The sequence below is a fragment of the Struthio camelus genome, chromosome 10 (assembly GCF_040807025.1).
Source record: "Struthio camelus isolate bStrCam1 chromosome 10, bStrCam1.hap1, whole genome shotgun sequence".
NCBI classification, from domain to species: Eukaryota; Metazoa; Chordata; class Aves; order Struthioniformes; family Struthionidae; genus Struthio; species Struthio camelus.
In genome coordinates this window covers 11297350-11323323 of record NC_090951.1, presented here as the reverse complement: position 1 = coordinate 11323323, position 25974 = coordinate 11297350, and the positions used below count along the sequence as shown (strand labels likewise).

Sequence of the window (25974 nt, the reverse complement as noted above, 5' to 3'; positions counted from 1 at the left end):
CGGCCCGGAGCGATCCGCCAGCTGGCGCGAGTTTTCAGAAAGGGCGCTGCTGGGCGTGCAGCCTTCCCCAGGCCTTGTCCGGCCGCCCCGAAACCAACGCAACGCGCCGGGCGCTGCTCGCCGTTTGGATTCGCGCGGTAGAAGAAAAATCTGTCAGAAAACGCCTCTGGAGCGGTTACGGAGCCGAGACCGCCGATGGGAAGCCGTAGCCGACGGTGGCTTTCCCAGCTCGGCGGCCGCGCGTGGCACCGAAACGCCGCCGCCTTGGCGGTGGTACCCGAGGGGTGTCGCTGCCCCGCTCGCGCTCAGCACCCCGCCAGGGCAGAAGCGAGGGCCGCAGGCACGCCACGCTGCCAAGCACGTTTCATCTGGTTATCATACCTAATTAAACATTAAAAGCAACTGTGTACTTAAAAATGTCCCCAGCTGTGGAGGGCAATCGATTGGCGAGCTGTTTGTTTGGGGAGGGAGGCTAAAAAAAGTCCTGCAAACCATCTAAATGTGCAGAGTGAGACATGGAAGAGGCAGCTCGCTGCCCGTGTGAGGTATTTTGTTTAAGGAGACACATGTGCAGATACAACTAGCCCTGGAAGTCCAGCTCTGCTATGTTTTTACATCTCTAATGCTTTCACTGTGCGTTTTGTGGGTCTCCCAAGCGGGCGGTTGCCTCGTGCTTGTGGAGGTTACCGCTCCACAAGGTGGGTTTCGCCTCCAGTTGGCAAGCGTGCGCGGCTTGGCAGCTCCTCTCGCAGTCGTGCGTCCCGGCGCGCGCGGCTGTTAATGCGAACAACAAACACGACCCAGGCCCCGGGCGTCAGCAGCAAAAGCTTCCCAGCAAACGTGCCGCAACGCTGACCGGGATCAGAAGGGTGGTTCAATTCCCCGTCCCACTCAAACCTTGGACTATCTGGTAAAAACCACCAGCAAAGACCCGAACTATGCTGTTAGCTGTACGGTGCCGACGCGTGCCACGGTACGCCACCAAGCGCAAGTTACTGCCGCAGCGCCCGTGGAAGTCGCGCTGACCCGGGGCCCAGCAGGACTCCTGCCCCGGGTCCGCTCGCAGGAGGCAGCGCCTCGCGGTCCGCCGCCGGCGAGCGGGCAGGTGCGCGTCCCGCCAAGAGCGCTCTTGAATCGCTCGAGGGGCTTTTGCTAGGATGGTCTGTATTGCTGTTTACTTTAAATTACTTACTGCCGATTTTTATAAGGTTGCTGTCTTGAACAACTGCGAGAGGCCCTGGGACAACCTGGGCCATCAGAGCACGTATAGAGGAAAGCTGATTTACTGTACTTAAAACAAAAAACTTTTCAACATTAAGCGACTACTATTAATCTAATGGAGCGGGTAGGACTTCTCTGCGGGGAAGAGCAGCTTCCTATCGTCGGGGGCTGGATAGGGACCGCAGCGCTGGTGCCGGGCGAAGGCAGGAGCCCGAGCCCGGGCGCCTGCTGTCCTTGGGCAGCTGCGCTCCTCCTGCCTTGGAGGCAGACCAGCTCTGTACTGCCTCGTGCTGCCAGCAGGTAGCAAGTTTGTGCATTAAGCCTCTTGGGGAAAGCGTCTGCTTTCTTCAGTATGAACTCATGGAAAAAAAAACATACCAGGGACTAAGAGAATCTGGGGAATCTGAAGAAACAGTCCCCTTTAGTAAGCAATGTGGAATCAAATGATTAAGGATCACTTACTGTTACTGTTGAAAGCTTATGCTCAGTAAGTAAATCCTCAAAGCAAGGCACAGACAAGTCTGCTGCAGCCCTGCGCCTGAATATTCCTGCACAGTGTTACTGTCTAAGCCCTACATCAGGGTAATGCTACAAACCAGCTCTTCACCGGTAAATCGTACTTCTGTCATACACATCATGAACATAACATTTATCCACACTGCAGCCACAGATGTGGCCCACGTGGGTGAAATAAGTGTGTTTGCAGCGGTATGTAACACACTTGAGCGCTGCTGCGTTCCTCACAGAGGACCATATGTGCCGGGCTGTGCAAACAGAAAGTGGAGAGTTAAAACTGCTGTTGCCAGTACCCCCATCGTTCTCCTTCCTGCTATAGATAAGAAAAAAAACAAAGTACCAGACAATTAGTTTGACAATCCCCGCATGTTTTCCTCTCAACTGTATTTAAAATATATTTGCTTAATTTTAACAATGAGCAGTAAAGTGTATGTGTTGTAAAAAGACTCATTCTTACACCAAGAAACTCCTCTTCAATAACTGTCATAGAGCTACCTGACAGTATTATAAATGCTGAAATTCATTTCTTAGTGTGGTGTGATAATCCTTATGTCTGATTTTAAGTTATATCAGTAAATCAGATATTAAGGAAAGCCAGCTGCTCCTGTTAAATAAACTCCTTTGTCTAAGACTTAAAGGGAGCAAAAAAGCCAGGTGGAGTTATTGATCTGTGAATATCAGCCGGCTGGGCCTCACAGTCAGTGGACTCCTATTTCTTCTAATTGCCAGTGTCTTCAAGGAAATTCTGGCCAAGCCAACTTGCAGAGAGAATCGACAGTCTGCCTGGGGATTTTGTCTCCCTGGGCTGCAAATAGTTCATTAACAACAAAGCAGAGAATCTGTAAATACAAGAATTCACTGGTGCAACTTCAGCCCTGTTGAAGTCAATGGCAAAAATCCCACTGACTTCTTGCACTGTAATTTATATCATACCTATTTTCCTATCACAATACATGAGGGACTTGTCTCACTTCATCAATGTAATGACTTGGAAATCATGAAGCTACTCCACAGGTTTGCTTATCAGACTGGATACAGATTACCTGTTTGTTTGTTTGCAATTTCCTTCCTTTTCCTCTCCAGCTTTGAGAAAACAATTAAATTATACTCTCAAGACCAGAAAGTGAAGGCATTATTATTATTTAGGGATGTAGTGCTCTGCTTTCCATTTTGTATATTGACCAGTTTCCTGGTAACATTTCTTGTAATGGTTACTCCTTTTCCTTTGTCTGTTTTGTTTTGAACCAAGAATAAAAAAAAAAAGTTATGAAATTCATATGAAAATGATCCTGAGGAATGCTTTTATTTTGGGAGGAGGGACTGAGGTTTTTACATTTTGTCTTCTTTGAAGGGGTAGCTGTACTAGGTTTTATGTTGCCTTGTTTTGTTTGTGTCCTATAAATTAATTGTATTGTGATCATTTTAAGTATAAACAATCCTTTTGGAATATGAAGTTTTGATATTAATATGCATTTGCACTTGGCTGATTTGCTTGCAAAAAATTATTTAAAGTCATCATAGTTTTCCAGGATAACTTAAAACAGAGCAGCCATCCATCATACTCAAAACTCTCTCAGACTAGCTACCTGAGACTGTAAGCAGCAGTCCATGCAGCTATTTTTACATTACTTTAGGATATAAATGAGAGTTCAAGCATCACAAAGACTTAATTGCTTAATTTTGGGGGCTGTCATCTTTCTAACATATTTTTTTACATACTCGTTCTCAGGTACCACAGCTTTAAAAAACTGGAATTGTGGAATGTGTTTTAGGGCACCATCTTCTGGTAGAAAGGACACATTGTATGTGGATGGCTACCTTTGACTGCTAGGCAAAACTATTTAAAATATTTTTGACTAACACGGCTCTGCACGCTTGTAGATCATTTCTCATGCTAAATCTGCAATAAAACACTATTTAACATTTTTTACATTTTTCTTATTCTCTTATTACTTCATTGCAAATGCAGCTATTCAACATGCTGCACAAATATAACTTGGGACAGGCCCTGTAAAATTCCAGTCACAACAGCCACTTTGTAAACACATTATGTTAGATAGACAACATATGGCCAAGCTAATACAAGACTAATACACCATTGTATCTTACTTCTGTTATAGTTTCATCTTTTACTTCCCTTAGGTATTTCAAATAACACTTCTGAACAAAGCAATCTATTGGCTCAGATTTAGGAGACTGCATGTTGTCTCAGTCATACTTCCTTGCAATCACAGGACATAATCACTGTTTATTCAAACACAATCAGTAAGCCTAATAGCAGCTGCTACATTTGCATACGTTTAGTTAGCTAGCTCACTTAACAGTGCACCACTTAGTACTCTTAAGGTTAAGTAGCTTATTTCAGAGACCCCAAAATATAAAAGCAAACTAAGATTCTTCAGAGCTAAAATTTATCTTGACATAATTAAAAAAAAATCCCAATTACAATACTGTAAAACCTCATCTGGTAAAGAAATCAGGTAGCATTAGTGAACTTAATAAAGAATAGAAACAGTGCGTGAGATTCAGACTCCTAGACACACCTGTCTCCGGTCTCTGCTGGTGAAAGCTTCCAGACTGACTGTATGTTCCTCTTTATAGCATTCGATAAGCACAGCTGGCCTAGAGCACCCATTTCCTGACCTGACCATACACTGCACTTAGCTGTGATGAGAGGGACACTGCAGTCCTGTTGCCCGCTTTGTCCCATGGCACTCTCCCACGGCTACAGTCCCCAGGACCTACCAAATCCTCAGCTGCTACATGCAATACCTCGAGGTTCCCTCCACCATATTCCTCACCATCCCTCAGCAGGCTTGTCACCTCTCTTCTCTCTGTGACATTCCTCCTCTACAACATCATTAATTCTCGAGCCTGCCCTTTATAATACCCACAGCTCTCAGCCCTTCCCAAGCTTTTCATTAGGTCTCTTAGCGCCCTCTTTCCCCAGCACACTTCTGTTACCTCCAATGATCACTTGTCAGATGGGCAAAGTGCAGCAGATCCCTTGTGGCGCTGTGTACGGGCCACCAGCAAGTGTGCGAGTGCGGCACATCTCAGCTGAGTTCTCCTGCAGGAGCACTCCCGCCGGTCCCTCTCTCCTCATCTACAGCCACTTATTTGTAGAACTGCAGTAGCTTTGAGATCATGGGCAAACGTGTTTAATGTTTGCGAGTAGCTTCGAATGCTGTTGGAAAGGACTGGCAGAGCAACTCCATACATATCTTTTCTTCAGGAAAACCATCCTGAAAATGTCTCACTTTTCTCTCATATGCGAATGAAGTAGCATGCTGATGAGAAAGACAAACATAATGACATGTATACAAACAGCAACGTTCTGTTGTTAATATAAACTGATATCAAGCTAGGAATAGATTTATTCACTTTACCACGTTCCTCCCTTAAAGAAGCTTCAAGGCCTTCACCTTACGGCATTAAATTGCCTCCCCCTCCTATCCCTTTGTCTGTAGGTGTGTGCTCTCTGTAGTCATTCTGCTTAAGCACCAGCGCAGAAACAATCTCAGGCAAACAACAAAGACTTGTGCCTTGTGTAAGATTCGTTATATTACTTTGATTGTAATTTCCACATTCTTACAAATTCAGGAGAACTTCAGATGTTCAGAACTGAAGCCTTTTGTCCTTACAGTTGCAAAGGGAAGAAAGAAAAAGTCTCTTACCTATACAGACAGAAAAACAGAATGCAGAGAGGGAAAGAAACCCTAAATTTATTTTCCACAATTCAGTGTTTGTTCAGTTTTCTAATCCAAATTTACAACTTTGGGGTACTAGAGATAAGGCTCAAAGCAGACAGTATCAATGGTAAATACTAACTGAGCACAACCTTACTGTATGTTCGGAGATCTAATAAATGGTTAGCAAGAGGTCTTTGTGTAAAGGTCACAACCTGAAATGGCATATCAATCTGCTTGCCAGCTGTCAGAGTCAACAGGCCAGGAAAGCATGCACATCTCTGTGCGGCTCAATGCTGAAATGGCTTCATAAGGCAAAATTAAAATGTCACAAAGAACTACTACAAGCATTACATTGATATCTACAGGTTTGAGTTGCTTTTTAAGAAAAAGGCTGGTACAAAGCTGTCATGTGATATCCCCGGAAGCTCTTAGTTCTCCTAACTTTAGCGGTTATCAGTTGCCCCTTGAAGGAACAAGTACTGTACTTGGGTGATCCTCGGAATATTTTGAGAATTAGACAGGTTGTGGTTTTGTGTAAAGTTTACTTTTTCTTACAATAAGATTTTGGGAAGTCCTCACAAATTGCTTCACTGTAACTCAGAAGAGCTTCAGGAATCTCTAGTTAACTGCTGTACAGGTGGTCAATATTGCCTTCCATGCTCCAGTGCAGAAAAGGCATGTTGAACTAATAGCATACAAAGACAGGTAACAGATACCCACACTCACAAATGCAGTTAACTACATTAAAATATTCTACTATTTTTCTAGTCCTTTTAACACATGACACTCAAGTTCACTAAGTGAATAAAGATACAAGCATTATGAATTGTTTTTAGAGAAAAGCAGCCAGAACGGCTTGTCTACAACATAGAATTTACAGCAGTATAAACAAACAACTAGAGCAAGCTTGGTGACAAAAGAGCCAATTTGTATCACTGCAAATAGTGATTTGTAGATTGATTTAATGACCCTGGCTCAAAAAATCATTAGTGGAAACAGTCTACATCAGGACTGCCAAGCTAAGGCATTGGGGAGAACTTCTCCTCCATTTTAACGCTTAAATCTTGTGTCTTCCAACTATATTTCCTTCTATGTTAAGATTACTGCTATTAGGGCTATAACACAAATGTTGAAAGGTGGGTTTTTTGGTTTTTTTTTAATTACTTGAAAGCTTAATAAGTGCTTCAATTTATAATTTACTCTCAAGGGCAAGAGAAAGTGTAAATCGAAAAATTCTACACTAATACAATGTTGGTGACTAGGAGCCAGTTAAGGACACTCATACTGCCTTCAGTTTTGAAAAGGAGAGGCAATACTGGTTCATTCAGTATTACCAGACTTGGTAAGAACCTAACAGAATAGCCCACGTTGAACGAGCAGGCAGTCATATGTTCTGTAGAAGCAGCCTGTTTAAAGAAAAAGTATTTAAAACTGTCTCACTTTAAAGTATTTTACAGGAAGGATCTTGGAACATTTTTAGCATTCTAAATGTTTACTACCCAAACAAGAGCAGCACAATTTTATCTCCTAAATACATCAACATGTATTTGCCTATGTAAATTCTAGGCTACCTTCCATGATGCAAACCAGACGACGATACATAGTTTAAATTCCGTGCTTCTCTAAAACCTAACGTAAACAGTGACCTGCAGCGGTCCCCCACATCCAAGGCAATAAAACACATAAGACGCTTGGTTAATACTGATTTTTTGCAATCTGGCTTTTTTGACAGCCAAGACAGTTGTCTACTGCCCTGAGAGACTATTACCTGTCTTACCGGACGTTACTATCCCAGATACTTTGAGAAACTGTAATCTTACACTGTAACGCTACACATCAGATAGATAACTTAAGTAGGAGGCAGCCAGACTAAATAAAAATCCCCCTCCTCACCCTTCTCTTTTTCCTCGCCAAATTTGTTGGTGCTGCACTTTATTGCAGAAATCTGTTTCAATTCAGCTTATATCCCATTCAACTTCCAAGTTTTGAACGCTCAACATCAGTAAAACTGATGTGATAAAGTTACTCAGAATTACAGCTTCTACTGTTAGATTAGCCAAAAAGGAGTTAGAAAGCTAAACTCTTTTATACAGCCCTCTGGAAGCAGGGAAGTTTCTCCGGTAGTAAATGAGATAGGCTGACACTATTTTAGACACATTACACATGCCACCTGCTTAGATAGGATTGTGCTCCTCGTTGTGACAAGACAAAGCTCTATTACACAGGTAGAAAGCAATGTGACAACAAATTTAATAAACCAGTAAAGCTTTATTTCTAATAAAGCTTAAAAGAAATTGATAGTTTTCTAGATGATGTCAATCTGCGCTTCAGTGACATCTGAAATGTATGAAATTCTAGTGCTTTAATTGCTTATGGAGAAAATTATAAAAACTTCCCATATAGTGTTGAAAAATACTTTAACTCTTTTCATTTACATCTTTACCTCTCAGTCTTCACTGATGATGGCCAAGAAGCAACTAACTCAAAAAGATTTAGAATTTCATGGTAGAGGCTTATGTCTTCAAACAAGCCACTGCATATGACTATTACCACCTAAAAGAAGAGATAAAACATTAATTGCACTGTAGAATCCTACAGTTTTGCACCTCATTGGCAAATTAATACTGATGAAAAGGTGGCCTTTGTACTAGACAGAACCAGATGCAGATCTGAAACCTAAAGAAGTGCTTTTTTCTTTTTTATATCCTTTTCTCCACTGTTAATATTTTGTTTAAAATTCAGCCGCTTTGCAAACTCAAATAGAATAAATCTCATTTGCTTAATATCTCTGCTTTCTAAGGCTAATACTGAGTACTTACATGTTAATAAAAGCAGTTCTGCACACCAAAGTTTGTAAGAAATTTCAGCAGTGACAGTAGTTATCTCTAAGACTTGACACTGACAATTTTGACAGCTACCCAAATATTTACAAAAATGCAGTAGCTTCATGATATTCTTCCTAAAAATAAACCTTTTTGCCCTATCCACAACGTGTAGTTTATAAAAGACCAGCGCTTCCTCTTTCTAAAAGCATGAAGTGGTGAAAGCATTTGTACGTGGTGGTGCAAGTGTTCCAGCTGAAGAGGCCAATAATTGATTGTCCAGGAAAAAAAACATTCACAAAAGTTTTATTAAAAAAAATCCCCTTTCACCTCAAACAAGTGAAGCTTAAGTTCTGTACTGCTAGGTTATGTTTAAAAAAATGGAAATAGTACAGTAATTTTTGAAGGCTATACATTGTAAAATCCCATAAATCAGCATTAACTTGGACTGTGCAAGCAAATATAGCAAGTATTTCAGATGTCATTTATTTGGTCCATCAGATGTACAGTATAGTAGTAGTATCTGAGTTTACAAAACATCAAATATAAATAACCTGAAACTGTAACAATACACAAAAGTTTGCTTCTTACACTGACATACCAGGCAGTACGAGCTGAAAAACTTGAGTAAATTAACAGTTTTACAGTAATGTACATAGTGCCATTAAAGTTTAAGAACACTGTTAAAACACGGCACTAATCTGCTTTAGTGAATTTTGTCCTTTATTTGAGTTCAGGGTGTGAAAAATATTTAGGACTAGGCTAAAATACGAAATTTTCTTCAAGCCAAAAAAAAGAAAAAAACGTTACTTATAAATCTGGGCATCAAATGATGACCCTTTACTAAACCAGGGTAGTTTTTTTTGTCCTACTGAATTATATCTAAAAGGTATTTACACAAAAATAACATGCTTTTTTCCCATGACCATTTAAGCAAATACTTATGTGCAAGTTTGTATAGACTATGTTTCTACTACATTTAATATACCATATGGAAAAACTTCTGAAGAGTTTATTGAGATGAGAGCTTTATCATCAAGAGGAACAGACACAAATTATTTAAGCCAGTGATTTGGTAAATCCCTTGGAACAAAGGTCTTAAAATTAGTCTAGTTCTGGACATTTTCCACACCCCCAACATAATATGCTGTTACTGTATTACATTATCTGAATCATTCTGTCAAGGGGCATTTGCATGTTCAGTCTAATGCTATAATTTCATCTTGCTCTTCTGTCTGCTCCATACGCACTCTCTTAGTACTGACGCATTCTTTATCTTCTAGTTTCCTTTTGCGGCTTTTACTTTCCATATCATCATCAATGTTGCTTGAAGGACCTTCATCTTCAGAATCAACAATCAACAGATCATCTTGATCTGGAGCTGCAAAATACGTGTTTTTAATTCCAATGGGTACTGCAAAGATAGTTTATCCTCAACCCAAATTTCATGTCATAAAACAAAAGTAAGGATGTCTCTAATAAAACAAATACATCTTAGAGCATTCTTTGTTCACATCCTCTGTCATTCAAATGCAGTAATACTTTTCAATTTCTCTGAAATCAGTATAAAATAGGCTATTCACATGTTTTCTCCCTCTTCACTAGAGGTGAAAATATCACAGTCATCCAAAAATATGGGAAACGCATTAATTAACAAGATGTTTTGCACATGCAAAACAGAAGAATTGCATGCTATCTGCAGGAGTCCCTGAGGAAAGAACCTTTACACACTGAATCAAAGTCCAGCCTCACCTTTACCAGTGTATTCAACAAAACTCCCATCAGAGGCTAAATTCCCTGAGAGAGAGAACATGAAGAAAAAAAAGGAGTGGAAGGGGGAATAGATGTTTTTTAAAAAAAGTTTCCTTTTAAATAAAAATTAACTGTAAAAACTAATGTTACGCTATTTTCTCATACTAGTTTTTAATGACCTTTAAACAAATTAGATCGATGCTCTAACATTTAGCCTGACCTGAGACAAGTAAGATGCATGTGCAAATGATTACATACTTCTGCAGGTATCTTAAATAGGACTATCTGACAGGCAAACAGAGAGCATAAGACAGAACTACAGATATTTAGCTTGTGTGCGTCACAACAAACATTCAGATTCATATGCTATCTCTGTGTAGCAGTAAGGCGTTTCCAGTATATTAGCTTGTAATACTTAAACGTCTTGTATTCATTTGAGTCAAGCTATTTTGAATAGATTTACAAAAAAAACTCTAAATTAGAAAGGTGATGGAATTTTTTCCTGGATAGCAAATACTATTTTTGCCATGCTTTGCTCGATGGGTGAAAAATAATTAAGTTATTTTGTAAGCAGATAAAAATTACATCTTCTTACATTAATAAAATTAACTATGATCAAAGATAGCAAAAAAGTACTAATCTGTAGGGAGAAGGTGATAAATCCTCTTTTTTTTCCCCCAAGCAACAGGTGACCATTAGACAGAATGGGTCTGATTTTATGCAAATCACTATGCAAATGATACTCTTAAGCCAAATCCAGCCTCCCCCCGATCTTCTGTGAGTTAAATAATATAATTTCAAGGTGTATTACTGTAAGCCTTTATAACAATCTTAAATATACATTGCTATTATTCTTTACATAAATAAAATGTATGTAGAATATAAATATATATTTATATATACAAATACACATATGCATATGTGTGTATATGTATGTGTGTGTGTGTGTGTGTATACATACACACACGCAGGTAATTTAGATCCTCTTCATTTCATATTGGCAAAAAGAAGTTACGTCCTAACACTAAAGACAACTCATGTTTTAACTGGACTGCACTACTGGAAAGACTGTGTTTCGTTTTGTTTAACGTCCATTACTATTATTTACCTGTGGATGTCGATGGCTGCGCTCCATCATCACTACCATTGGTAATGTTCCTGGGTGTTGGTTCTGGCGGTTTAGGGCCAACTTTTTCAGGGGCATCACCAACAACTTCAAATTCTACATCTTTTTCTAGGTCTTCACTGTGGAAAAATCCATATTCTTTTAAATAACCAAATGAAAATAAAAATCTGGCTTTTTCAAACAAAATATACTTCATTCCACTATTAAAGCACTCTACAACTATGACAAAATACAAACAACTTATTTAAAAATGAGAAAAGTCTGTTCAGTCCTCCCTTCATAATTTATGCTTTGTCTATTCATAAATACTCCGTTTCACTCGCTGCCATGCCGTAAAATGCTTAGGAGAGACAAAAAAAATCATTACCTGAGTTTACTTTTCTTCCTCAATTTCACATTCCTATTTTCACTGGAAGTGTAGCGTGTTAACTTATTGTATATAATATATATACTTCTTATCCACCATTTAATACATATGCCGATTATTTAAAAGTGACTTCTATTTGCATTGTTGCGTGTGCTCACAGGTAGTCAAACAGATGATCTGTTACTTTAGCAGGGGTTTTTCGGTCTTTGTTTGTTTCAAACCCTCTGCAGTTTCTCACTTGTTGGCAGCCCCAAAAGTAAATTTAGTTTTGCACTGCATTTTTACTTTATGTAACAACTACATTAATTCAAATAAAATAAACTCTTTCCAATTATTATTATAAAAAAGAAGACTCTATTTATATTAATTAATAAAAAAAAAATCAAATTCCTCTTTAACTTCTATATTTACTTTCAGCAGCTCAATCTTTTGAGTTTTGTCATGAATTTAAAATTCAGAATCGGAAATTCCATATGGAACTATTTTAAATATATACATGAAATAATTATTCCAGAATCCTTACCTATGAAGCACATTGATTAACAGTGTATAGTCCTGGAGGAAATCATCTGCCTGTAGTCGAGTGCCATTTCGAATTCCAAAGTCTGATAATTTCCTATGGTTATTTGCTAGAAAAATAGTGAAATACTGTGGTGTATATGGGTATTTATATTAATATATGATACTTAATATAAAAATTCAAAACTATCCTTTACCCCTGAATAAACTTTGATGAAATGAATACTCCAGAATTTTTATGTGGAAAAATAAGACTAACATTTATCAACTATATTTAAGTAAGAGCTGCCATTAGGCCTACTGGGAGTAAAACTATGTGTTGGACTTATTTCTCTCTCATGCATTCTGTTGAAACACTTCATTATTGCTACATTTAGGAACGTTTTCTGGAGAAGATAATATTTGTATTACAATTGTGTCTACAAGCATCAGTCACTGTCCATCATAAAAAGATCGTATCGAAGAATCTAAGAACAAGAAAAAGAATGGGATTACAAACAGGAGGAGATAACTGGAGCGTTTCTGTAGCTGAGATCTTGAAGGAACTCTGATGCTTAAGGTGAAAGCACTTCATATAGGAAAGCCAAACACTGCTTGTAGGCATATAGACAATACCACTAGCTATTCTCAAGCCATTTACATACCTGCAAGTCCAGTTCTCTTCAAATATTAGTCCACAGGACATACACTCAGACATATGCTATGCTTCCATTCTGTACATCTTAGTTACTGAAGCTTTTAACTAAGAGTAAATAAAAGCTAGAAAGTATGCATACCTTCTGTTTCTCCTTCTTCTGAAGAGATAAGGATAGTTCCTTTCCCATCATCTATTTGTACATCTGGTGCTACCATAGCAAATTTTTCTTTCACTATCTGAAAAGATGAATAGGATTATTACAATCTTTCTTAAAGCTACTTCTGAATGAAATAACCTTAAATTAGGATGGTTTTCCTATCCTGGCCCACGTTCATTAAGGCAACTGCTAAAGCCTGCAAAATTATTATTTCTCTTTTTTCACTCCCATGAACAACAAAAATCATCTTTTTGCTCTCTGAAATCATAAGATCTAGCTATTACAAGAAACTATTTTTCCTTTAGAGGTTCAGACATTATGCTGAAAAATTCTTAGAATACTTCTTTCAAAAAAATTACAGAAATACAATTCAGTTGTTACTACAACACTATAATGTGGCTATTATATTTTTTAAACTGAAATACAAATTAAATTTTTTGCTGTTAGATATAAGTGGGCTTTAAAAATATCCAAAAAGTTACAAAATACAAACATTCTTTCATGGGTTATATAAGCACATGAGCCAGAAGCATACTGACTAATCTAGCTTTTCTTGTAGCTGAGAGAAATGCAAACTATAGAGCAAATATAAATCGCTAACGTACAGTGAAAATACATTTAACAAAACATAACTTTAATAATATACGTTACAACCAAAATGAAAACTGCAGTTAGCAAGATTTACCTTATCCTGGAGCGTTAACACAGTAACTTTGTGTACATTAAGTTTCACAGTCACTTCTGGCTTACTTGCACAAACATAACAGTTAGGATTTGGTGGATCCAAAGCACAAGGAACCAATAGCTTCTTTCTGGGATTTGGTTGCTTGTTCAGAAAAATCTTGAAGGAAGACGAAAACAAGTTATTCCTTAAGTAACAATACTAATGAAACCTGGTTTCCTATAGGTTTATTCTTAGTCTCATAGGAGGTTCTGTTCCCTAGTCCTGTTTGACATGCCTGTTGAGCCAGAGAAAGGGCATGTAATGGCCAGTCCACAACGACACCTGTGCTGATTGACCAGCCGTTGCCAAATAGACATGTAAACGTGAAACTGTCATGTTTCAAGTGGTGTCAGAGTCTGGTTCTCTTCCTCCTACCTAGTAGCCAATTTTCATGAAACCAGAAGAAAATTAGTGATCCATGAGGCTTCCATTTCTCTTTCCACTGCAGCTGAAACTTCCCAAAACATTCAGGATCTACTGGGGTAACAAACTGACAGAGAGTAAAACTGCACACTTGTCAAAGCAGGTTAAGCACGACTGTTAAGTATATAATGAATAACAGCAAAACAAAAATATCTTATTCCCACTTACCGTTCTACACTGATCTATTTTTCCTGATAAAATCTTCAAACCCTCCAGCACTATCAGACCAGCTATTACTGCATTAGTAGTAGCTATAGCTGGGATAATATTTCCTGCCATTGCTGAAAAATAAGCAAGAGTATGCAGATTTTTAACAGTAAATGAAGACTAGGAATTTTAGATTTCTAATTAAATAAAATGATGGTATATTTTATTCTTACATTTGATGTCAAATCTGCTCTTCATATTCATACTGAAAACATGCATCCTGAGGTTTGCAGCAGAAGTGACAAAATCCATTGCAGAAGGGTCATCCTGACAAGAAGTTAAGGTGCCAAGGTATATACAATCAGATTATATATTGGAAAAAAGTTCACAACATATGGTTTCTAAAATTATTACCTTAAAAACATGTTAAGAAAGAGTCTGTATTAGTCCAGCTCAAAGTTAATACGTTGTCTCTTTTAGACGGTAGGTTTAAGCACAGCAGTAACACTTTCGATACGGGTTTAGAAATTGTGTTTAGTATTTTAGTACTGACTTAGCATTAATAAAATGCCTTGTATGTTCAAAATGTTTAAGTGCTAAAACCTGTAATATTTTATGCTCAGTTTCAAAAACAGATGTTTCAGAAATCACAGGATTACAAGTATTTCACTATCTGTTGTATTACTATTCTACTCTTGTCTCCTTTGTATTTACGTATTACTTTTTTTGTTTTATGCCAAATAACAGCTGACTGCAGAAAGATCACACTATCTCTGGAGCTGAAACAGAGACAGCTCTTTTGCTTTTCATTTTTCTTCAGTAAAACTCATACTACATCATATGCCTACGGTCAAAGCTAACTACTATGTACAACTAAGTGCACAACTCTGGCTACACACCATTGTATAAGAACGTGTTTTAGAGAAAGCTAGAGCAAAATGAAAAATGAAGTGGGATTATTACAATACTTTCCAAACCACAACTATATATGACAGCTACTTCTGAAGTTCTGTTTTTTAAAGTTAGTGAATTAGGTTATTACCTTACGTCACAGTACTTAATCCTTACACTAAATGAGTAATAAAACATTAAATGTCTAAAGCATACACCGTTTTACATACAAAAAGTGTTTTGAAAACATGCCAGACATTTTTGTTCAAAGCAGTACTACTTTGGAGTGAAACTTATGAGTCCAGTAACATTTGCACTACATATGTAGATTGTAACTGGTTCTTACGTATTTGGTGAACTAACCTTATCCCATATAAGTTCTGCTCCATCACCTTTCTCAGCTAGGTGAAGTCTCAGGGTTTCAACGCTCTTTGAAAATAAGTGTGCATAGCTCTTCACATCTAGAACCTGCTGATCTTTCAAGACTGTTGAGGACTCATTTTGTTGGTCAGCTACGTTTTTCTCTTTGGGAAAAGAAAAAATAATTAAGATCAGGAATATTTAGAAATCCCACAGAAGTTCTCGTAAAGAGCTAAGTCTTCCAACTTCAGTAAAATTAAATGTTTTCTAAACTGAAAAACAATGTCCTTAAATAAAAGTAGCCCCAACGTTTTACAACAAATCTGCATTTAAAACTGCAGTCTATAGCTATACTTGCATCAATTGCCTAGATATGCACTAGTTATTGTAACTGTACATTTTCAACAAAACTCAGCTGTTACAGATACATGCATCTGCGTGTATGGGAAGGCCTCCCGGAATAAAGTGGCACACAATTTTGTAAAAATGTTAGTTTTGCACAATCACTACAGAGTATCTGAAATAACAATTCCAAAACAGTTCTAGAAAAATTGTTTCTATGCAGAGAAGAAATAAAAATCTGCAATCAAGTAATACGTTCATCATCAGTACTCAAACTGTGACAGTGAGAAAACGTTCATATCATAGAGATGCATTAACTAACAGGAGGGATGCCTGACAGATATACAAGGGGAGGGAGAACAATTACCTTGGTTTTGTACCTCAGCCCAGTCTAGCGGCACTGGAGGCTTTCTTTTCCTCCACAGCTTATCCATTGTCAGCAGATACCTAATGTCATCTTTGAAAAGCTAGGAAATATTAAAAATAAATAAATAAATAAATAAATAAAATGAGAGGGAAGGAAAAAAAAGACTTAAGAACTTTCTTTTCATCTGCTTTGAAGTTTTTGCTTCTCACCTTGAAAATATTTTCAACCGCATAAATAAATCACACTACACAGACTACACTGCACAATACAAAAAAGTTATTCCCCATCCTCTTACACTTACTGCTTCACACAAGAGAGACACAGCTCTGATTATTTTTTTTTTTTGGAAAAGTAAAGTAGGTCAAGAAACAATAATCCAAGCAGTGGGTGTATCCGCCTACTGAAGCCATTACTGTAATTATTTGTACACTCTCCCTAAGATATTCTTATCTATATACCAATTAACAAATGAGCAACCAATTCCAAGGAAAATGATTACTGCCTATCAATACTGTATTTCATACTCTTTTCCTGTTTGTCCACTTGTAGCAGCTTTTTAGAAGGAAAACTCCTGAAACAGCTTGTATTCCCTTATGCAAGGGTCTGATAATACGCTGGGGGTGAATGATAGCTATTTTACCCTTAGGCTGGGTTGTGATTAGGCAAAGCGAAACTCTTGCAGGATTCAACAGTTTGAATTTTTCACATTAAAAGTAATTCAGATGAAGCTTTCTGTGTACAATACGGAACCAGCTGCTGCAGCAGTAGCACAGATGCAGATGGAACGCCGAAACAGAAACAAGCGTTCTAAAAGACCAATGCTACAGCAAAATTGGTGGAAGTCATGACAGAATTACATAATTGATGGCTAGCGGTAAGCACATTAACTGTGTTTTGGGATAACTTTAAAGGAGTTCACACACTTTGAATAAAGACATTTATTGGGGGCAAAAATGATACCTTAGTAAAAAGTTTAACTGGATCGTATCCAGTTGATTTAGCCCACTCCTTAGTTGAAACACGTTTAATCTCACCATCTTCATTGGATGCTCGTGCTCTGGCTTCTGCTTCTGCTGGCTCCCCTATTAATAGAGTGTTAACCAGGTATTTTAATTCAAAAGAAAAAAAACTCAAAACAAAAACAGAAATCCACATCCAAACATTTCCCCTAGAGTCAATAAACCAAATAACGCTTTACTGTGCCCTACAAAAGCTGCATTAGACACAGCTTGACTGCTCCTGTGTACTACTATAACTACCATCCACTAATTTAATTTGATGCCATCTAATTCCTTTACTGGCAGAAACAGTGAACAATCGCTTTCCATTTATTTTCTCTACATTATGTTGTGATTTCATCAACCTCTAACCATCCCCTCTTAGTAGTCTCTCTTGCTGGTTAGAACTTCAACAGAGAGAATCAGCTTCCCACCTCCGGTCATCCCTGCTGCCCTTCTCTGTACTTTTTCCAGTTCCACTATACCCTTTTGGAGAGGGAAGGACCATAACCGTACAAAAAAATTCCATGGGTACAGATGCTATTCCTTTTCTGTTCCTTTCACAGTCATGTCTAGCACTTGCAATTGTGATTCCCAATAAGCAGCAGGCTGACGTTTCCATAAATCTATAAAAAATCTTGACTGAATAGGAACAAACTAACTCAAAGACCATCATTTTATATGTAAATTTGGGAATGCTCCTCCCCTCTTCACCAATGCATCACTTAAATATTTATCTGCACCAAAATCCACCTGCTATTTTATCTCCCAGTTATTCTGTATTGTGCAGCTTTCTGCAACTTCTTGGGGTTAGCCCTCATCTTTATTATTTTCAGTGACTTTGCCTAACTATTTATGTTGAATAGACCTGGTCCCATCCATAATCTGAGAGACTGCTCTACTTACAATTTATCCCTATCATTTAAGTACTTTATCCACATAAGGATGGACCTTTATCTTTTTTCCATGGCCACTTATCTCCTTCAGGTTTCTCACCAACAGTTCTGAGCGACTTCTAGAGTTTCAAAACTGTGTCAACCAGATAAGCTTGTCCACAGGTTCGCTGATTCCATCAAAGGACCTGAACAGCCATGCAAGGCGTGACTTCCCTTTACAAATGTTGTGTTAACCCTTCCCTGATGCACCACTTATGCTGGTTAAAAGCAGTGACATTACAGCTACTGCCAATTTGCTCAGCACAGACATCAGACTACAGCTCAGTTCCTGGAATTTCCTTGGAGTCCTTCTTTAAAAAAGTAGCAGGACATCTGCTATCTTAAAGTCTTCCAGCAGCAGCTGTTTTAGCTGAGTTATGTGCCACTTTACAAGGTTCAGTTATTTCATTCTGGACTTCCTGTAGGAATACTGGTGGGTGAATACTATCTGATGTTCAGATAATCTGAAGTATCAGAGGATCCTCTAAGCTTCCTCTCTCAAATCCATTCACCTATCAAAGGATCCAAAAGGAGAAGCAGCAAATAAGATGCTTATTCACCTATACAGTAACTATAGTGACTGTCATTGCAAAAAAATAGGGGATAGGTGAAGAAACATCACTCAAAATGAGCACATTTCCTGTGCATATGAACATAGAAGTGTTCCAGACCAGAAGAGTTTACACATAATCCCTGTATTCTCTTGCAATCCCTCAGTTAGGAGTGGGAAATGAAGAGTGACTACAAGTAGTACTCAGTTCTCTGTCCTCAATTCAAAGGACAAGACTCCCAGCTGCAGGGAAGGAAGCACTCCCTCAAATCCAAGTAATACAGGATCTCCACCCTGTGAGGATCAGTGATATTTAATTTTCACTTCCAGCTCACTTTGCACTTCAAGTTTCTGCACACACAGCAAAGAGAGTTTGCTACACAGGCAACAGGAGTCTCTGAATATAAGTAAAAGCCTCTTCATCTAAATCACGTATCTTACACCTAGACGTGTCAACCCAGGCTTTGTAAGGGTATGACTGTTCCTCACAGCTGCTCTTCTACCCATGTTATCCCTGACACAAGTAATGAATGCCAATGTCATTCATTTTTTTACACTGTAGTAAAAAAGTTTTCACAGCTGAACAAATCATTTTATTAACTTTCAGGCTGCCCACACAGCCAGTTCTGATAACTGAGAGCATTAAACCAATGGTCATTTTGAAGAGTATTTTTTGCACACTGGCCACACTTAAACATCTTTGATGCACTATGTATCAAGGAAACCAAAAAACACTGAAGTAGTTTCATATTTCTATTAAGCAGCAGTAAGAGGTCACTAACCGATCTATGGTGTACAGAAAGATCTGTAAGGGAAACTACTATTAACATGCCCCAAACTCATGTAGACCACAGGGACTGTAAGTGGAATCCTCTTAGAAGGAAACAGAGCTGAACTGTCTAACTTTAAATAGCTTTAAGAAATGGACAGAAACAAGTCATAATTTCTGAAACAGAACTCTTAGTAATTGGGTAGTACTCAAGTAAGCTACCAGTTTATATCACACTCACAGGCAGCTTCAGGATCAGCTCTGTCAGGAGAGACTTCTTGATCAGCATCTTCTTCTCCAAAGAGCTGGCTATATGATAATTAAAAAATAACAACATAACACTAGATTTTCGTCATAACTAGTTAAACACGAAAATATTTCCTAATTGACATGCACCCATCTAAGAATTCTTACTACCAGAGCACCACTCCATACACTGCTTTTTAAATTGCTGGAATTCATTACATGTAGACTGAACACTGACAACACAAAAAGTCCAGAAAAAAAATGAAGTAAAACAGATCCGTGTAACTTGCTCAATAGTTCATCTAGCCTTACATTTATACTGCGGTACTGAACGCGTTGCCTAATACCCCCTCCGCAAGATCCTAGCAAACTTTACAACTGTCGATACAATCATTATACTGAAAAAATGTACTAACTTCACGGGAAGTAAGGGAAGGACAAAGTAAGCTCTTAACAACTCACACTGCTGTACCAAACTCTTCTGCCAGATTTTCTGTGATACTAGAACAAGCCCTAAGTACTAACAGACACACTATCTTTACATTAAACATATAGGTAAAACAACAGAAAGATTTATTGATGGTCCACATTCACTTGCAAAAAAAATGCAAATGTCCATTTTGTTTCTCAAGACTGTATGTATCCCACTTAGAAACCAGAAACCAGAGTGAATCACTTTAACTATTTTCTTTAAAAAATGACTTACTTGAACAAATACTTAGCCCACACAATGCAATGGATAGGTTCTGATGGCGTATTGCGGATTGTACAGCCTGGGAAAGTCTTCTGAGTTGGTTTAGGATGACATTCATAACATTCTGTCACTCCCTGGTGAAAAGTGAAATATTTATTTGTCACACTGTGAAGGCTACTGATATTATATGTTATTACCAGATGAACTGGAAGTGCATCTCAAATTACCCAACTCCTGGCTGTCTAAAATAGCCAGTGATTTAAATTTTAAGAGACAAAGAGTAATACGCAACCTAACCTTTTTAATAACTGTTACTTGTCCAAGGTAGCCTGCAGTTCCACTCTCTATAAGAGGAACATCAGCAGCCAGACACATCCTGTTCACATGGTTACGGGCAGCTGCAAAATGAAGAGTTTTCAAAAAATAATTTGAGTAAATAGAAAAACGTTTGATTTCTCCAGACTCAAATCAGCCCCCTGTGCAAACAGGTATCTAGAATTTTGCCTTATTTCGTTATACAAAGAAGTATGGCTTTTTAATAAAGCCAATCTTGCAATTAATACAAAATATACTGACACTACTAAATACAGCAAGCTCAACTGAAGAGAGTTACATATATACACACAATACTCATCTGTTCCCATAAAACAGTAACATCAAAATTAATCTTTACTTTATCTTGTAAAAGCATTGACTACACTTTCAAATATCTAGTGACGCACACAAGTATAGTCAAACTACAGATGGGTTAAGAGGACACCTGTCACTTAACTGACATTGCAGAAGTACTAACAGTATTTTAATCTCAAATATAAAAGCATAGTGAAAAATTCACCTCTGTTATCCAGAGCATTCATAACCAATGTAAACTGGCGGAAGAACTCTACATTATAGTCAGGGCTACAGAAAAGAAAAACAATATTCAAAACAGCAGTTGTTGGTAACTATGCCACAACAGAAACTACAAACATGCAAAACAGACTGATGTTCGTGTGATACACTACGCATATAAATTTACCACTAGCCTTCATTTACCCCCTTTGTCTTCTGACCATTTTAAAGTTGGGTAAAACATGAATTTTATACTACTGGAAAGGAGTTATTCCAGTTAGCATCAATTTGACCAATGAAACAGGCAGACAACAAACAAGTGATTATACTGATTAGATCAAAGCAGTCAATTGGCTGAGCTGTGGTAACTGACCTTAACAACCATCAACTGAGGCTAAAAGAGTCACACTGTAATTACCACAGCTCATCAGACTGCTGATAATTCATTATGCTGCAATAGTTGAATTGATTTTGATTGCGTCTCCATACACTTACGACTCAAGACATGGGATTTCAAAATCTTGACATTTTCATATTTTACATTGTATTTTTTCTAATCAAAAAAAAAAAAAAAGGCAAAGAGCATGAGTAAAGAGGAAATAGGATTACAGTTTTACAGTTTCAGGGAAAGGATGTAACCTGTCAATGCTTCAGTGAGTAACAGCAGCAATATCAGACCTCAAACCTTAATATTAAAGAGCATGACTTTTTAAGAAATTGGAAAAACAGAAATTAAAACATGGGAAGTAGCTAATGAAAAGCTACATGATTTTGTGCTCTAGTAATTTACTATGGATAACTATGACATTAACTAGACCTTAACAGTTTTGGACACGTATAAAAGATTTTCTCATACACACACACACTTCATGTTTTTTGGGGTCAAGGACTCAACATTCACATTTATTTTCATCTAATTATTGCTCAAAACATCAGGGCATCCTTACAGTGTTTCCCTTTATTAACTGTTGTTAATAAAGGGAAAATTAGACACAAACAAGCAACTACAGCTTACTAACAAAGCTTAAAAAGATTCATGCAAAGTCTACGCTCCCACTCAAGGGTATGGTAGGCTTACATTTAAAACTATTTCTTCTTACTGCAATAGCTTTGTAAAATATCTTAGAGCATCCCACTGTACCATTTAAATAACCCAGTATTTGCAAATCAAAATGTGTAATTAGAGCTTAAAAACAAACATACTTCATGATGCTATCATGATAAGCTATAATATTAGCTTCTGGATAAAACTGTAAGACGCTTTCCTTGGCAACCTAGAAACGAACAAAAACAAAATACACTTTATTTTCTTCCTTCTTTCTAAAGGTAAAAGCTCAATACCAGCTTATTAGCAACTTACGAGATTTAAAAACATTTGACTGAAGTGCCCAAAACTTACTTTGGCAACTACCCCACACAGAATACAAAAATATTGTAAGCAGCAGTACGTATAGCAGAAACACAGTTGTGTAACTCTGGCCATAAAATAGCAATACTGAACAAGAAAGATTTTAGCTTTGACTTTTTCTCACCTGCGATTTTGATCTTCCAACATGTTTCTTTTGAAACAAAAACTGCCTGTTGAGATTGCTGACATCAATGGTATCCAAATCAATCTATAAAAACACAAGAGGCAGCCATTTCACTTTCATAGGAGTAAAGGGAACAAAACCATTACTAGACTTTGAGGCAACTGTGACCGAGTGAAGAACATGAACTTTATAGGTCCATTTTCAGAACTACAGACAGATAGTTATTACATTTGCATTATAGCAAAAGTGATCAGTTAATTATCTTCAGGAATAGGCAGATTTTAAATAGTTATTAATGATGGAAACATACCTCAAAAATAAGGGGCTACAGGACAACAAACTATTCAGAAAGAGTCCCTAGTCAAACGCACAGGAAACGTTGAGAAACATATGCAGAGTAGTTAGCAGAAAGTTAAAGTGATTCTTTCGTTTACCATTGGATGGGAGACGTAAGAATTCACTGGGAACACCACGCACGGACTCAGAAGAAACGCTGCAGAAATTAGTCTACCTCCAGTCAGGCTTGTTAACTCCAGCACCGGACTAACCATCCCAAATACAGGCTCTCTATCACGCACCCCCAAGGCTTAAGAAAGGCTGCTCAGTAAACTAACTAGTACTTCTGCTTCTAGTCTGAACACGGCACTGAGCAACTGAATCAATAAACCCAGGGCTGCATTGTCATTTAACTCATATACTGTATAAAAACTAAAAGTTTTTACTATTCGTCACCAGGACTGACTGCTTAAATGCACGTTCAAAAAACTATTAAGTCTAGTTACAAAGAACTGCAATCATGCAATCAAGACGTTTAAAAACAGAACACCCAAGGTATACAACCTCAAAGAACGCCGCGACCTTAATTCCCCCAAGAGCCATGTTTTATTTATTAACATGTGCACATTAACTTAGTAATTTAAAATAGCTTTACTTTCCCCTTGTATGTATTAATGCTAGAATTAAGACGACTTAAATAGAACTCACTTGAGAGCCTCAAATGCAACAGATTAAGCGCATCATTCTGTTAGCGTTTCCATTTCCCAGAAAGTTTTTAGTATTTTAATTGGTGGTGACAGTGAGTGAAATAAGCTACAAATGAAAACTGATCTTGATTAGTTGATCGAACTAAGCTAAGACAGTTTTTCTCCCAGAAGAACATTTGAGACTATCGACCCCAACAGAAGCTAATGAAGAAGCCCTAGTTCCGAACGTTTAAGCCATCTTCATTTGACAGTTCCCTTACTTTAATAACTTTTACACAGCTCCCATTTCAGTAAGTTAGAAGGAAGAGACCGCAGAACCGTCTAAAAAGATATATGTTAATGTTCTGATTTCAGACTTGGATTTTGTCTAATTTGATTGTGTCCTGGATTCATGAGGACAAAGGCACCACGCTTTTCAACACAGCCTATTTAAGTTACACATTTCTGAACTGTAGGTTCAGAACTACTAGACTTGGTTGATTATTGCTTTGATTAAAAAAAAAGAAAAATCTGCCACAGTCTACTTATAAAAACAAAAAGCGTTTTCTTGCATTCAAGTTTATCAGTCTTTTTTAATCAAGGAAAATCTACAAGAATATCAGAAACACTAACAAAAGCAATTTCTTCTCACGATAGCAAAATTCCTCTGTGCATAACAATTCTTTTTGCTCTCGTCTTCTGCCCACCCATTCCCTACACTATCAAAATGTTACATTCTTGCATAAAACACTGCCAAAAATACTTTAAAATGAAGACGGGCCTGACCCAAGGTCTACTTAAATTGATGGAGTCCAACCAAGTCAGACTTGAAAACGCAACGCAAAAAATCCAAGCATAATAAGTGAAACAATAAACACACTCCAATCAGATTTATGCCTGACAATTAACTGGCAAATCAGGAGATATTAAACTCTTTCTATGTTAGTGCACTGCAGGAGTGCACAAACGACACAGTAAGGGGGAAAAAAGGAGAAAAAAACAGCATAGATGATGCCGGCCTCTACTTTTCGCCCTACGCTGAATTCACCGACACAACGTTACAGCTGGCTGGGCTCTCAGCGCCAGAACGGAATCAAAGGGACGATCTGGAAATCTGGAAATACACTTCAGCAAATCTCGTGATGTACTCCAGCGGAAAGGACACAAAGCAGTCACTGCACCCTTCTAAGGCTGAGACAGTCACGGATAACGGCAGTTTCCAACGCGCTCTGCTCGAGAAGGCTGACAGCAAAAACCAACCTCCGCGGACCTCACTCGCGCAGGATCTCCCGACGCGGCCCCGGGCAAAGCGCACACAAGCGGAAAGCAAGCCCGTCTGACGAAAGAGCCCCGAGGGCCGACCCCGCGACTTTCTGAGACCCGACCCCCCGCCCGGCGGCAGCGGGAAGGCGGACGGCGCCGCGGCGGGGCCGGCCCGGCCCCAGGCAGCCCCCCCCGCCGGTGCCCCTCCTGCGCTCGCTCACAGATGGCATCGGGAAACAAAAGTGAAAGCGGCAGCCCGCGGGAAGCTATCGCCACCGGACCTCGGAGACTGACAGTTTTACAGCTCCGCGTCTAAAAATACAGCTCGCCGCCCACGCGTTTTGTTTTCCGCCGCAATCCCGCGCCCGAGCAGCGGACCAACTATCCCCAACGCGGCTAAAGGCCGCCTCCGGCGAGGCCGGCCGGGGGACGGGGCGCCGCCCCCGCCGCGGGAGGGGGCAGGGAGGGAGCACCCCCCCCGGGCGCCCCGTCGGGCCCGGGCCCGCCGCGGCGGGAGCCCCGGGCGCGGCCGCCGCCGCCCGCAGCGCTGGGCCGGGGGCGCCGCCGCCGCCGCCCGCTCGCCCGGCCCAGGCGGCGCCAGAGCCCGCAGGCCGCGGCCCTTTGTGGCGGGCCCGTCCCCCGGCGGCGGCGGCGGCGGGCGGGGCGGCGCCCTCCCGGCGGCTTTGGCGGGCCGGCGCCGTTTGAAACCGCGCAGACAATGCGGCGGGGCCGCAGCGAGCCACAGCGCCCCCGCGCCCGCCAACGCGCCGCCGCCGCCGCCCCCCGCCCGCCCGCCCCGGCCCCGGCCCCGGCCCGCACCACGTCGATGTTGCTGAAGCCGGTGAGCACCAGGTCCTTGAGGAGCTCGCAGCCGATGCCGCCGGCTCCCACCACCAGGAGCCGCGCCTGGGCCACGGCCTCGGCCAGCTCGCTGCGCAAGGGGCCCGACACCGGCGCCGACATGGCGGGGCGGCGGCGGAAGGGCGGCGGGAGCGGCTCCGCGCGGCGCGGCTCGCCTCGCCTCGCCTCGCCTCGGCCGGGCCGCACTCCGCACAGCGAGCGCCGGCGGCCACCAGAGCGCCGCCCGCCCGCCGCACCGCGCCGCCCCCTGTCGGCCGGGAGGGCCGCGGA

The 25974-nt window shown here is 39.7% G+C and overlaps 1 protein-coding gene across 5 annotated transcripts; it reads right to left on the bottom strand.

Moving 5' to 3' along the window:
- Nucleotides 1-8541: 8541 nt before the first annotated feature.
- UBA2 (ubiquitin like modifier activating enzyme 2) lies at nt 8542-25932 on the bottom strand. 5 transcript variants are annotated; one of them, XM_068956462.1, is made up of 18 exons: nt 24841-25012; nt 23053-23111; nt 22619-22702; nt 22290-22360; nt 21091-21155; nt 20553-20653; nt 20268-20389; nt 19557-19624; nt 17024-17145; nt 16064-16163; nt 15358-15518; nt 14337-14430; nt 14125-14237; nt 13495-13650; nt 12792-12888; nt 12020-12125; nt 11112-11248; nt 8542-9632 (listed from the first exon to the last, which is right to left on the bottom strand). In XM_068956462.1, exons 2-18 carry the CDS (start codon nt 23053-23055, stop codon nt 9451-9453), a joined length of 1782 nt encoding a protein of 593 aa, XP_068812563.1. In that variant the 5' UTR covers nt 23056-23111; nt 24841-25012; the 3' UTR covers nt 8542-9450. The 5 variants fall into 5 exon arrangements, with proteins under 5 accessions (XP_068812563.1, XP_068812559.1, XP_068812560.1 ...); XM_068956458.1 differs by lacking the exons at nt 23053-23111; nt 24841-25012 and adding an exon at nt 25663-25932; XM_068956459.1 differs by lacking the exon at nt 23053-23111 and having other exon boundaries at nt 24841-24964.
- Between the last annotated feature and the right edge of the window lie 42 nt (nt 25933-25974).

What these genes read in the sequence shown, in the direction of transcription:
- UBA2 (XM_068956458.1), bottom strand. Translation starts at nt 25,806, where the DNA reads ATGTCGGCGCCGGTGTCGGGCCCCTTGCGCAGCGAGCTGGCCGAGGCC. An exon ending in CAGAACTTATATGGGATAAG is followed by an intron (nt 14,431 to 15,357) that starts GTTAGTTCACCA and finishes ACTTCTTGTCAG; the next exon opens with GATGACCCTTCTGCAATGGA. An exon ending in GAGCAGATTTGACATCAAAT is followed by an intron (nt 14,238 to 14,336) that starts GTAAGAATAAAA and finishes CTTATTTTTCAG; the next exon opens with CAATGGCAGGAAATATTATC.